At 43.5% G+C, this 12,956-nt stretch overlaps 2 protein-coding genes across 2 annotated transcripts in view; both read left to right on the top strand.

Moving 5' to 3' along the window:
• The first annotated feature begins 3,084 nt into the window (after nt 1-3,084).
• LOC126017979 (protein LSM12 homolog) lies at nt 3,085-3,873 on the top strand. Its single transcript, XM_049780066.1, has one exon. The coding sequence runs from the start codon at nt 3,094-3,096 to the stop codon at nt 3,679-3,681; it is 588 nt and encodes a 195-aa protein (XP_049636023.1). The 5' UTR covers nt 3,085-3,093; the 3' UTR covers nt 3,682-3,873.
• Nucleotides 3,874-7,994: 4,121 nt separating this feature from the next.
• The window catches only part of PRCP (prolylcarboxypeptidase), a 76,798-nt gene continuing 71,836 nt past the window's right edge, over nt 7,995-12,956 (top strand). Inside the window, exon 1 of the mRNA XM_049780049.1 lies at nt 7,995-8,210. Within this exon, the coding sequence (XP_049636006.1) occupies nt 8,043-8,210 (168 nt within the window). The 5' untranslated portion in view covers nt 7,995-8,042. The remainder of the gene's footprint in view (nt 8,211-12,956) is intronic.

Genomic DNA, 12,956 nt, shown 5'->3' on the forward strand with positions numbered 1-12,956 from the left:
GAGGCAGTGCCAGCAAGCCTTCCAGCTTATAACCCACCTATACATCAGGCCTATCTAGTCAATTTAAATCTGGGAGGAGGCCAGCCTGCCGCCTGGTATCCATGGGAGGCAGAGGACCTTAAAGAACTCAAAAAAGCAGTTAGGGGGATGATCTAAACTCCGTATGGGCAAATACCATTTTACAGGGTTTAGTTTATAAACCTTGCACCACAGCAGATTGGCAAGTGCTATGCAAGGTGGTCCTGCTGAACAATATGTATATCAAGTGGTGGACACTCTTTTTTTTCTTTCCGGTTTTTGGGTCACACCCGGCAGCACTCAGGGGTTACTCCTGGCTCTATGCTCAGAAATCGCTCCTGGCAGGCTCAGGGAACCATATGGGATGTCGGGATTCGAACCACTGTCCTACTACATGCAAGGCAAATGCTTTACCTTACGGGGCCACGTGTTGGACACTCTTCACAGAATAGTGTAGGAAATAGGCAGACAGAAATACTCAGGTCAATCCACCTGTAGCCCTGACATAGGGACAGCAGTCAGGAACTTCAGATCAGTGGATTGCGGGGTTACAGACCGCTTATAGAGCTTAGGTGCGAGCCATGGCCCTATGGCTTGGGCCCAAATGGCTGAGGGACCTATTCAGACCCAGTTGTCAGGATTATCACAACCCTAAGGGGAGGATTTGGCAACTTTCATAGATAGGGTGGAAAAAAGTATACTAGAAAAATTCCACCCTTGGGGCCAGAGATAGCACAGCAATAGGGCATTTGCCTTGCATAAGCCAACCCAGGATGGGCGTGATGGTTCAATTCCCGGGATCCCATATGGTCCCCCGAGCCTGTCAGGACTGATTTCTGAGCTCAAAGCCAGCAGTGTGCCAGTATTTGGGCTGACATTAGGACTTTCTTGGAGTGAGTATGAACACTCCTCATCTTCATACTTCCAGAAGCCGTGGCAGCCAAATCCATGCTCCCCAAAACCCGAAATATCAGTCACAGAGCTTGGAATTCCTGAATATATGTAGGCAATTCAACAACTCAAAATTTTTTCAATACTATATGGGGCCGGAGAGATAGCATGGAGGTATGCCTTGCATACCTTGCATGCAGAAGGATGGCAGTTCAAATCCCGGCATCCCATATGGTCTCCCGAGCCTGCCAGGAGTGATTTCTGAGTGTAGAGCCAGGAGTAACCTCTGAGCGTTGCCGGGTGTGACCCAAAAACAAACAAATAAAAATTTTCAATACTATCATTCCAGATGGAAGACAGAAATTTAGATGTCAATGTGGATTCAAGGCCAATTAGTGTCCAGAAACAAACCAAATATCAAAAAAAATCAACTAGTAACAAGTCACTTTACAAACCTTCTGACAATGATTTAATAATGGCCATATTGTGAGTACATTAATTTTCACAAATTCTCACTGTTGTATTAAAAATAATTACCATTTACCTGTAAACAAGCAATATAAAATATATTATTTTGTGTCTGCCAAGTAGGTGGGCTTGAGAATGGATAATGGTGGAGAGAAATTTACATTGGTGATGGGATTGGTCTTGGAACAAATATATAATGAGCAACTATGTAATACGTGGTCTTCAAATAAAGTAATTATACATATATATGTATATATAAAGAGATCTACAAGTGAACATACAATAGCATTTGCTTTATTTAGTCAAATAATGGTATCTAGAGAACTAAAGCATAATCCAAAAATATTTTATTATTATCATGAGGCAACTTCAACCTCTGTCTTTAGCTCCCTTGAAGCACCAGAACAATAAAATAAAAAAAAAAAAGAAAGGAATTTAGGTGATTAAAGTCCCAGAAGATCTTCAATTACATCAGATCTTTCTAAAATGCCTGAACAAAAAATTAATAATAACAATCCTCACTGTTAAATGATCTGACAAAATAATTTGAATGGAGAATTCATAAGTTTGAATAAAGTGATAGGAAAAATGAAAGAAATCATTCAAGGAGACTGAAGGAGCTAAAGACTACAGAACCATATCTCATCAATGGAATGGAATAAAATAAATAATAAAGTGATAGGAAAAATGAAAGAAATCATTCAAGGAGACTGAAGGAGCTAAAGACTACAGACCCATATTTCATCACTGAAATGGAGGAAATGGAAAATCTAATCAGTGACCTTAAAGACAAGATACACAACTCCATCAATTAAAAAAAAAAGCTTGTGACCGGCGAGGTGGCGCTAGAGGTAAGGTGTCTGTATTGCAAGCGCTAGCCAAGGAAGGACCGAGGTTCGATCCCTCTGCGTCCCATATGGTTCCCCCAAGCCAGGGGCAATTTCTGAGCGCTTAGCCAGGAGTAAACCCTGCGCATCAAGCGAGTGTAGACAAAAAACCAAAAAAAAAAAAAAAAAAAAAAAAAAAAAAAGCTAACAATAGAGATTGGGGGAAAAGGGGGACTTAAGAGATATAGTTAAAAAAAAAAAAAGAGATAGTTGATAATATCTAAAGGAAAAAAAAAACCCTCAGAATCATAATGAATTCCAGAAGAAGAAAAAGAAAAGGGGAAGAATAGCTAGTTGCAGAAGTAATAACTGAGAACTTTCCCAATCTGAGGAGGTGCACTGATCCAGGATGCTCAAAATGGTGGAATCAAAATAAACTCAAACATAAAACTAACACTTATAGGGGTCAAAGAGATGCACAGCGGTAGGGTGTTTGCCTTGCAAGTGGCCAACCCAGGACCAATGGTGGTTTGAATCCCGAATTCTGGCATCCTATATAGTCCCTTGAGCCTGCCAGGGGCGATTTCTGAGCATAGAGCCAGGAGTAACCTCTGAGTGTCACTGGATGTGATCCAAAAACCAACCAACCAACCAACCAACCAACCAACCAACCAACCAACCAAACAAACAAACAAACAAACAAAAAAACCCCAAACAACTAATACTTATACTATAATCAAACTTGCAAGATCCAAAGACAGAAGTGTCTATCTTTGGATGGAGTGTCAAGAGAGAGAAGCAAGGTCATGTATACATGGGGAAAAATAAAATAAAAAACATTTCTCAAGTACTATAAGAATGAAATGACGCTGCTGGCTGCTCTCCCAAGATGGCGGCTCCTCCGGGCGAGTACTTCAGCGTCGGGAGCCAGGTGTCGTGCCGGACGTGCCAGGAGCAGCGGCTGCAGGGCGAGGTGGTCGCCTTCGACTACCAGTCCAAAATGCTGGCTTTAAAATGTCCCTCATCCAGTGGAAAGCCCAACCACGCAGACATCTTGCTCATAAACTTACAGTATGTTTCAGAAGTGGAAATTATTAATGACCGAACAGAAACCCCTCCTCCCCTAGCTTCACTCAATCTTAGTAAGCTTGCCAGCAAAGCACGAACAGAGAAGGAGGAGAAGCTGAGCCAGGCCTATGCAATCAGCGCTGGGGTCTCCCTAGAGGGCCAGCAGCTCTTCCAGACCATTCACAAAACCATTAAAGACTGTAAATGGCAAGAAAAAAACATCGTAGTCATGGAAGAAGTTGTTATTACACCCCCGTATCAAGTGGAAAACTGTAAAGGCAAAGAGGGGAGTGCACTGAGCCATGTACGGAAAATAGTTGAAAAACATTTTAGAGACGTGGAAAGCCAAAAGATACTGCAGCGTTCACAAGCCCAGCAACCACAGAAGGAGGCTGCCCTGTCATCCTGAGTCCACACACACGGACACTCTTCCAGCGTCCAGCCACAGAGGCGGCGGTGGTGGCTTCGGCGGAGGCAGGCCGGGGGAGGGAAGGGATCCTATATTTCTTGTTGGCTCTTGTTAACAGAGGGCCAGCATTTCCAAATCTTAGACTTGAACAAACAAAACACCCAACAAAAAAGAACAAGAGAATAATTTAAAAAAAAAAAAATGAAATGAAATATTCAAAACAATGAATGAAAGAACCTCTAAGAATCCTCTATGACACAAGGTTATTTATCACTTAGATTCAAAGGAGTATGAAAAAAAAAAAACCTCAAACAAATGAGCATATTTTGCATAAAAATCAGCTCAGCTATAACTACTAAATGGTCTCATATAAAAAGGTCAAATGCAAGAGTAATCAAAATCCTGAGACAAATGACAACAAATCCCTTTATCACAATAATTTCTCTATGTCTCAATGGAACTAAAATAACCCATTTAAAGGCAGAGTGACTAAATGGATCAGTGAATAAATTTCGACTTTTCTTCACAAGAGACATACTTGATTCCCACAGAAGACAGGCTCAGAGTGGAAGGTGAAAAAATACTTAGATGGCCTAATGGTAGACTAAAAAAAAGCAGGTATAGTCATTTTTTTTTAATTAGCCTAAATAGAGTTCAAGTTATTGAAAGTAAAAAGAGTTAGGGACAGGGGCCAGAGAGATAGCATGGAGGTAGGGCATTTGCCTTGCATGCAGAGAGATGGTGGTTCGAATCCTGGCATCCCATATGGTCCCCTGAGCCTGCTAAGAGTGATTTCTGAATGTAGAGCCAGGAGTAACCCCTGAGCACTGCTGAGTGTGACCCAAAAACAAAAACCAAACAAACAAAAAAGAGTTAGGAACAGACATTACATACTGATTAAGGATGAACAATATAAAAGACCTAACTCATCAGTAAGTATGCACCAAAGGGGCAGCAAAGTTTATAAAGCAACTGCTAGTAGACTGGAAGAGATATACTGATAGCAACACAACAATAGTGGAAAAATTATTTATTCTGGGGAGGGGGTCACTGGGTCACACTCAGTGGTGCTCAGAAATTACTCCTGGCTTTAAACTCAGAAATCGCTCCTGGAAGGCTCAAAAGACCATATGGGATGCCAGGAATTGAACGGGGTCTGTCCTGGGTTGATCGTGTGCAAGGCAAATGCCCTACCACTGTATTATCGCTCCAGCTCCAGTAATGGAAAAATTTAATATCTCATTCTCAGCACTGGATAAATCAATCAAACAGAACACTAAATAATAAGAGTTCTAAATGAGGAATTGGAAGAACTGGGATTAAAGGAGATGTATAGGACTGTCACCTCCAAAAAACCAAATACACATTCTTCTTAGTCCACACATAATGCTCTCTAGGTCGATCACAAATTCCATGTTGGGATACAATTCCAGTGTATAGAAAGTTACGAATAATAAATAATCAGAAGTATTTATTTATTGGGGCCACACTGCCATGGAAGTAGAAATGAGCTGTATTAGGAAGCCAGGAAAGCTCAAATATTTGGAAGATGAACAATGCACTGTTAAAAATCACTGGGTCAAGGGCAAGAAAGATAATACAGGGGTTAATGTTGCTTTGCATGCATTTTACTGTGGTTCAATCCACATCTTTAACATCCAAGTACTGTGGACTATTATGTCCCTGGGCCTGAGCCACTACTTGGATGGCCCAAGTAATCCATAGTATCACAGACCCTGAACATTATCCTATCCTTAGACACCTGCAATAAACAACCAACCAATTGGTCAAGTAAGAAACCCTCTCTCCCCAACCCCAAAAGAACCATTAGGTCAAAAAGAAAGAAAAAAAAGACTCCTTATAATGAATGACTATGAAGACACAAACTATCTAAATCAATGGGACACAGCAAAAGCAGTACTAGGGGAGATCATTGCAATACAGGTTTCCATTCATCAAGGATGGAGAAAATTAAAAAATTATTCAAAGGATTAATGAAACTAGAAGCTAGAAGAACAAGACTGACAAAACCTCATCAAACACATCAAGAAAAATAAAGAACACTCAAAAAGATCAAAGATGAAAGGGGAAAAATTATAACAGATACCTCGTAAATATAAAGGAGAGATAATACGAGGTTGCAGAGACTGACTTTAGGACACCAAGTTAAAAAATCTAGAAGAAACATTTGCATTTTTAGGATACAACCTTCCATGACTGTGGCACGAACTATATCGAAAAATGACATACCTAGCTATATAAAATCACTCTGTTCATATGAATGAACAAAAATATAGACGCTTCCCTCTAAATCACAAATTGTAACAGATTTGATCAGCAGAAGCTTGAAAAGTGAGTGAGCTCTACCAGTCTTGAAGGAATATAATAGAAGTTTTAAAGTGAAAGAGAAGGATTTGAGGAACGTAAGACATTCAGTTTGGGTAAGCAAAGTTGAAGATCAAACGCCAGGACCACCAAATATCAGGGATTAGACTTAAAGTTGAGCTGACTGCAGTTGCTATTTGGGTTTAAATATGTGTGTATGTATGTATGTATGTATGTATGCATGCATGCATGCATGCGTGCGTGTGTGTGTGTGTGTGTGTGTGTGTGTACGACCAGTGCAAACTGGTTGGTTGTACCAGTCTGACAAAGTGGACACGGGGTTAGAAGGTCACAAAATAGACCGGAGAGACAGCTAAGAAGTGGTTGTCACCGTACCTCAACAGTACTAGTTCGTGCTGCTTATCTCAAAGAACTATTCGGTGATGCTGTGGGCATGCAGGAGGCTGGGAGGAGCCCACCGGGCTGGAAAAGCCAAGGAAGGGCCTGGAAAAAAAAAAAAAAAAGCATTGCAGTTCCAGACCTGAGTATACCTAACAACTCAGCCAAGCACTTTGTCCCCCACCCCACTAAATAATTCATAAAAGATAAACACGAGCATCGCCACTCGATGCAGAGCAACACCGCAGGCTCCCGAGTCTGGGTCCCAGAGGCTCACCCGCAGATGCCAACCAAGGCACCTTCCAGCGCTGGCAATGCAATTGCCGAACGGCTGCAACAGACTTCCTCTCTCCAGGGAAAGTCCGAGCTTTTCCGGGATAAAAACTGACTGCAAAGGGCTTCTCTGGGAGTTCCGACCTTTTGGCTCCCAGAGCAACGAACGCCTTCCCGGTAGGCCCTTTACCTGAGGCCTAGGACGCCAAGTCAGACTCTAGACGCGCAGATGGCAGCAACATAGCAGCCAGAAGCGCGACGTCTTCCGCTTGAATCTCCCGCGGCCTTTCCGCCGGAAGTGACGCACACCGTCGCTCCGAGCCAATCAGAAGACTGGACGCGGAGTCACGTGACGCTCTGGGGCGATTTTATTTACTTATTTATATTTTTGCCTCTACTTAGTTGTGCGTGCTGCTTGAGAAAGTTCCTTCCCCACCCGGGGAGGGAGCTGTCACAGTAGTGTGTGAAGCAGTGTTGGGGACAGCTAGGTTTCTCAGAGGGAACCCCAAAGAAGTGGGGTGAAGGGGATGCAACGAGAGATTTCGGGGCACTAGGGAGGGTGGTGGGTCCCTGGGAAGAAGTGAGAGAGGGTGACTGCAGGGACGTGACGGGGGTGACTGAAAAAGTAGGTCTGTGAGGATGGAGGAGAGCTTTGTGGGGGGACGGGGCGGCCCTGCGCGGGGGCCGAGCGAGAGACGGACGGGAGGTAGTAAGTAGAAGAAGCAGAGCCTGAGCTGGACCCGGGGCCCGGTGCGGTTGTCCTGGGAGTTTGCACGGTCTAGTGGGGGCAGTGTGCAGGCCTCAGAGAGTTTTGGGGTGACTCCCAGAAGTGGTTAGGCAGGTCCGTATGGGTAGAAGCGTTTGTGGGGTGTAGGGAAGCCGCCTTCCCGCCCTTCTTGGAGCCTGTTGGTTTGCTCGGGCGTCGTCCTGTGCCCCAACAGTTGCACCTGTTGGGTTTGCTAGTGGAGCCTGGTTCGCAGACGTTTAGGGGGACGCGTCGTGGGGAGCAATCGCTGCTGCCCAAAATGCTGGATTGTCTGCGGGGTGTAGGGGTCTGCAGGCCGATCCCTTCAGGAGGTCGGCTTTAATTAGCCGGACTCTCCCCTTTTGGGGATTCGCGGGGGGCCAGGTCTTGGGCCACCTGATGAGATGACTCGGATCTCCACTCAGCTACTATCTGATTCTTGAGGCGGGGCTGACCAGGGGGAAGGAAGGTGCGGGGCGCGGCCGTGGGACTCCGGAGGTAGAGCCGGGCACCCCTGGGGAGGAGCCGGGCGCGGCGGGCGGAGCTTCGAACTGCGTCTGCTGGACTCGCAGCGGCCGGAATTCGTACCCGCGCCGCCGGCCGCCAGCCCGAGCGAGCCATGGGGCTGTGGGTGCTAGCGGTTCTGTTGGTCGCCTCCCGCACGTCCGGCGCCGCCGCCCTCGTCTCGCCCGCCCTGAGAGCCTTCAGCTCCCTGCACTCGGCCCCCCGCTCCACGGCCAGCAGCCCCGGAGCCCGGGAATTCTCAGTTCACTACTTACAACAGAAGGTGGGTCGGGGCGGAGGGATTGCCAGGGCCTCGTGAGACCCAACCGTCCAGCCGTTCGGGGGTGCTCCTGAGCTCCCCCCTAATGCGAGCGGGATCTGCCCGACCTTGGGTTTTTACACTTTCCCGGAGAAGGGGCCCCGAGTCTCACTTCTGTTTGAATCGCGCCCTCCGTTCCCTGCTATCATCCATCCTGGCACCCCACACGGTGGATTTGGCCACCAACAGTCACTTAACCATCTTTGCTCCCCCAGGATGCCAGAATTCACATTCCTTTTCCACCTCGACCTCGGATCTAATTGAAAGGATTTGATGCCAATTCAGATCTCTACATTCATGGAGACACAGCTCTTTGCCCCACAATTGCTCCTGAATTTACAAACTCTTTAGATGTGTCCATTACTGTTTGCTGGACCTAGACCTGTTCATCTGGTTTTTGTTTTAATTGTAATTTAATTTAATTGCTTTAATTGTAATTGCCAAAAATGGAAGAGTATTTGATTTGTTTGCCTTGCATGTGGGCACCAAGAACAGCGATCTTTCTACATAGTTAACAGGTTTTTTTTGAGACCCTCAGCAGTTTTTGAATATGCAATACATTATTAGAGTTGCACGTGGTACATACTTCCCTGACTACTTTTAATGAGAAGTTTGTATCTTTTTGTCCATCTCACCCCCTTTACCGTGGTGTATTCTTTAGTCCTCGGTGTGAATTAAAATTAAACCTATAGACATTTGTTCTGCTCTATCAATGTTTCATTCTGTGCCCACATAGCATCGTTTTGATTATTATGTCTTAGTATTGTATTTGGAAATTAGGGAGGTGTAGTCTTTTTATTAAAAGTTTTCACTTTCCCTGTTCTCCCTGAAATTGAACAGATATAAATAAAAGTCAGGGTGCTCTAGCACCCCACTCTTACCCCCCCTTTTTTTTAGCCTGAGCTTCATGTTTTAATGAGTTTTGTAGATTGGGATTTATTTAAATATTTTGGAGGCCACCACACCCAGAGATACTTGAAAGTTTCTCCTCTAGGTAGGTTTTAAAGTAGGAGCTGTGGAGCTGGAGTTATTTGCAGCTCAGTGAGGTTCAGTTGTGGAGTTGGGCTATTTTTCTGGCAGAGGTTATTAGATGGGATATGGTTGCAGACAGCTGTGCCTTCAGGCTGCAAGGGGACCTCCCTGCCTCTGTTCTGAAAAGACCTCGGAGTTTTCAGCCTGGATTGGTTTACTTAGGAAGACTGGACGCATCGTATTCTTTTGGAGATTAGTTGTAGAGTTGGGCCATTTCTCTGGGATGGCAAATATGGATTGGGACTGCTGTGCAGGAGGGGGAAGTCTGCTCACATCCCCTTCCCAAAAGACCCCAAAATTCTCAGCCCATGGACCATCCCACCTGGAAAGATTCAGCTACTTGTCATTCTTTTTGAGATGTGGAGCAGGACTGTTTCTATGTCAGAGGGTGTCTGGTTTTGATGTGACCTTGGGCTACTGTGCTTTTCATACAGAAAGGGGAATCTACCAGCCCCCTTCCCAAGAAGGCCCCAGAGTTTAGACGGAAAGAGTCTTCTTTTCCCCCTTTTATTTTTTCTAAACAGTTTAATTGAATCACCATGAGATACAATTACAAAATCTTGTTAATGATTGAGTTTCAACATATAATGTACAACATCTTTCACCAGTGCACATTTCCCTCCACCAATGTTCCCTATTTCCCCCTTGTTCTCCCTCCTGTCCTCTCTCCTGCCTGCCTCTGTGGCATTCATTTATCTTCTTTTTCTCTTCCTTTTTTTCCCCTGACACTATGGTTTGCAGATTATCATGACTGAAAGAATCTTACTTCGTTTTCTTTGTTACCTATAATTTCTCTTTGTCACTTCAATACTTAGAAATCAATAACTTGGGGCTGGAGCCTTGTGCGCGCTAGCATAGGACAGACCATGGTTTGATCACCCGGCACATATGGTCCCTCAAGCCAGAAGAGAATTCTGAGCACATAGCCAGGAGTAACTCCTGAGTGTCACCGGGTGTGCCCCCCCCCCCAAACCTTAATCACCTTTTTTCTAGTCTTGGAAAGTCATCTTTGATGATTCCTTCTTGTTTGTTTCATTCAGAACAAAATCCAGCAGTAGTCTGTGAGGCCCCCACTTACTTTTCTAGTTTGCTAATCTGTTCTCCACACTTGCCATTCTTTTTCTGGTTCTCTGCTTTAGCCTACATGTTCCTATGCCTTGAGTATTATCTTATGTCCTTTATCAATCCCTCTATATTTTAATATTCATCTCAGATTCTGCTCTTTCAGGAGATAGTTTTATAATCTGAGAAGATATATTTGGTGAGCTATTTTTTTGTACTACTTTTAGGGGCGGCTTTTACTCTAGCCCTGTTACAATTCTGTGGACCCAGTCTTAATCCCTTTGTTAAAGAACCTTTTCTTATATGTACCTCTGCTCTCTTCCTTAATATTTTATATTGTTTGATTTCTATTTTGCCTTCACAAATGTCTTACTTCATTTCCTGTTCCCATTACAGTTAAGGAATTGTTAGGTAACCCTCCATTAAAAATTTTCCAATGGGGCCCAGAGAGATAGCACAGCGGTGTTTGCCTTGCAAGCAGCCGATCCAGGACCAAAGGTGATTGGTTCGAATCCCGGTGTCCCACATGGTCCCCCGTGCCTGCCAGGAGCTATTTCTGAGCAGACAGCCAGGAGTAACCCCTGAGCACCGCCAGGTGTGACCCAAAAACCAAAAAAAAAAAATTTTTTTTTCCAATGGTCTCTACCAGATTTGACTTGGAATAATAAGAGGTCCTTAAAAGTCCCCACATCAATGCTTTATGGGCTAAGCACTGTCCATTTGTGAAGTCCTTGCATGTCTTGCTTTCCAAAATACTTTTAAAATATATTAGTATTTCAAATTATATTTCAAAATATATTAGTAATATATCAGGTATCCATTTCCTACAGACTTGCTAGGAACTTTGTTCACAAGTATCTACTTTCATCATCATAATACCTCTGAAATAGTTATTTTTTAAAACTTTGCATGTAGGAAAACAAGCTTAACAGTATGAAGTGACTTACTTAAACTTAGATATTTTCAATAGAAGGTAGAATTCAGAACTCTTAAATTCAGATTTTTTCTGATTCAGATTTTTATCCTCATTATATCATAGAACATTTGTTCTTTTCGTGAGGGAAAAAGCTTTTTGAAAGATATCATTAGCTTTCAAATTTTATTAGCGCAAAAAGTTTTTTTGTGCTTTTTTTTGGGGGAGGATGGTACACCCACCTGCACTCAGGAATTACTTCTGACTCTGAGCTCAGGAATCACACTGAGCATGCTTGGGGGACCTTATTGGATACTGGGCATCGAACCTGGGTCAGCTGCATGCACAGCAAACACAATACCCACTGTACTATCACTCTGGCCCCTGTGTGCTTCTTTAAAACTTGGCCTACTTTGTTTTGATTTCAAAAACTTGTTTCAAGGTTTCTTGATGGTGTATGATGTAGCATATTTGATCAACATTGATGTGACTTAATACTGTATTTAAACAAGGAAGTATACTATAAACAAGCACCCTGATTCAATAGATAGGAAAGTGAGGAAGTGCTTGTTATCATTTGTTAGTGATTTTTTTATTTTTATGCTGTTGGAATCATAGGTCACACTGCAGACTCTATCTTAAAAACTGTAGGAAACTCCTATCACTTCCTGAGCTGATTACTTCTTCCTTTGAGGGTGCAGTTTCAGAAGGAACTGGAGAAGACTACATTCTCTTGGGCATTGGATGCTTCCTCCTATTGAAAAGTTGTCTGTAAATGACAGTGATTGGTATAACCAACGACTACACAAACTGGGCTTTTTGTTCTCCTTTTAAATATTTAGTTTCTAGAAAAATAGTACACTTTATAAAAAAGGGAATTTTTATCATCTCTCCATGATCTTAAGGGCAACAGGTGATCTTTTTTTTTTTTTTTTTGTGTGTGTGTGTGTGTGTGTGTTTTGGGTCACACCCGGCAGTGCTCAGGGGTTACTCCTAGCTCCATGCTCAGAAATTGTTCCTGGCAGGCACGGGGGACCATATGGGACGCTGGGATTTGAACCGATGACCTTCTGCATGAAAGGCAAACGCCTTACCTCCATGCTATCTCTCCGGCCCCGCAACAGGTGATCTTAAGTTTCACTTAAATCTTTGAATCTGGGGGCCGTAGAGATAGCATGGAGGTAAGGCATTTGCCTTGCGTGCAGAAGGTCAGTGGTTCGAATCTCGGCATCCCATATGGTCCCCAGGCCTGCCAGGAGGGATTTCTGAGCATAGAGCCAGGAGTAACCCCTGAGCGCTGCCAGGTGTGACAGGTGTGATTTTTTTTTTTCAAAAAAAAATCTTTGAATCTGGCAAGTCACAATACCAATTTTATGTGGTGCTGATGGAATGTCATGTTCTTAATTGTAAATATTTAAATATTTAAGTGCAAATATCCAGTGTTTGGCAGGATATAGAAGAAACTCCTGCTGTTATTTATATTCTCCAGTAACTTGTTATTTTTGAAGAACATCAGTAATATATGTGTGATGAAAATTGGATTGAGATGCCTTTTCCCCAAATGGGGAACCATGCTTTTTAAAACATTTCTGCAATGGCTTTTCATGGTAAAAAATTTCTGTCTTTGCAAACCTTTTTTTTAAATTCCAGTTAGTGTCATTTTCCAGATACGTCCTATGCTATTGTTCTTTCTGCAAGGATCT

The sequence above is a fragment of the Suncus etruscus genome, chromosome 9, assembly GCF_024139225.1.
Source record: "Suncus etruscus isolate mSunEtr1 chromosome 9, mSunEtr1.pri.cur, whole genome shotgun sequence".
NCBI classification, from domain to species: domain Eukaryota; kingdom Metazoa; phylum Chordata; class Mammalia; order Eulipotyphla; family Soricidae; genus Suncus; species Suncus etruscus.

Bases quoted from the DNA above. Each gene is read 5' to 3' on its own strand.
- LOC126017979 (XM_049780066.1), top strand. From the start codon at position 3,094: ATGGCGGCTCCTCCGGGCGAGTACTTCAGCGTCGGGAGCCAGGTGTCG.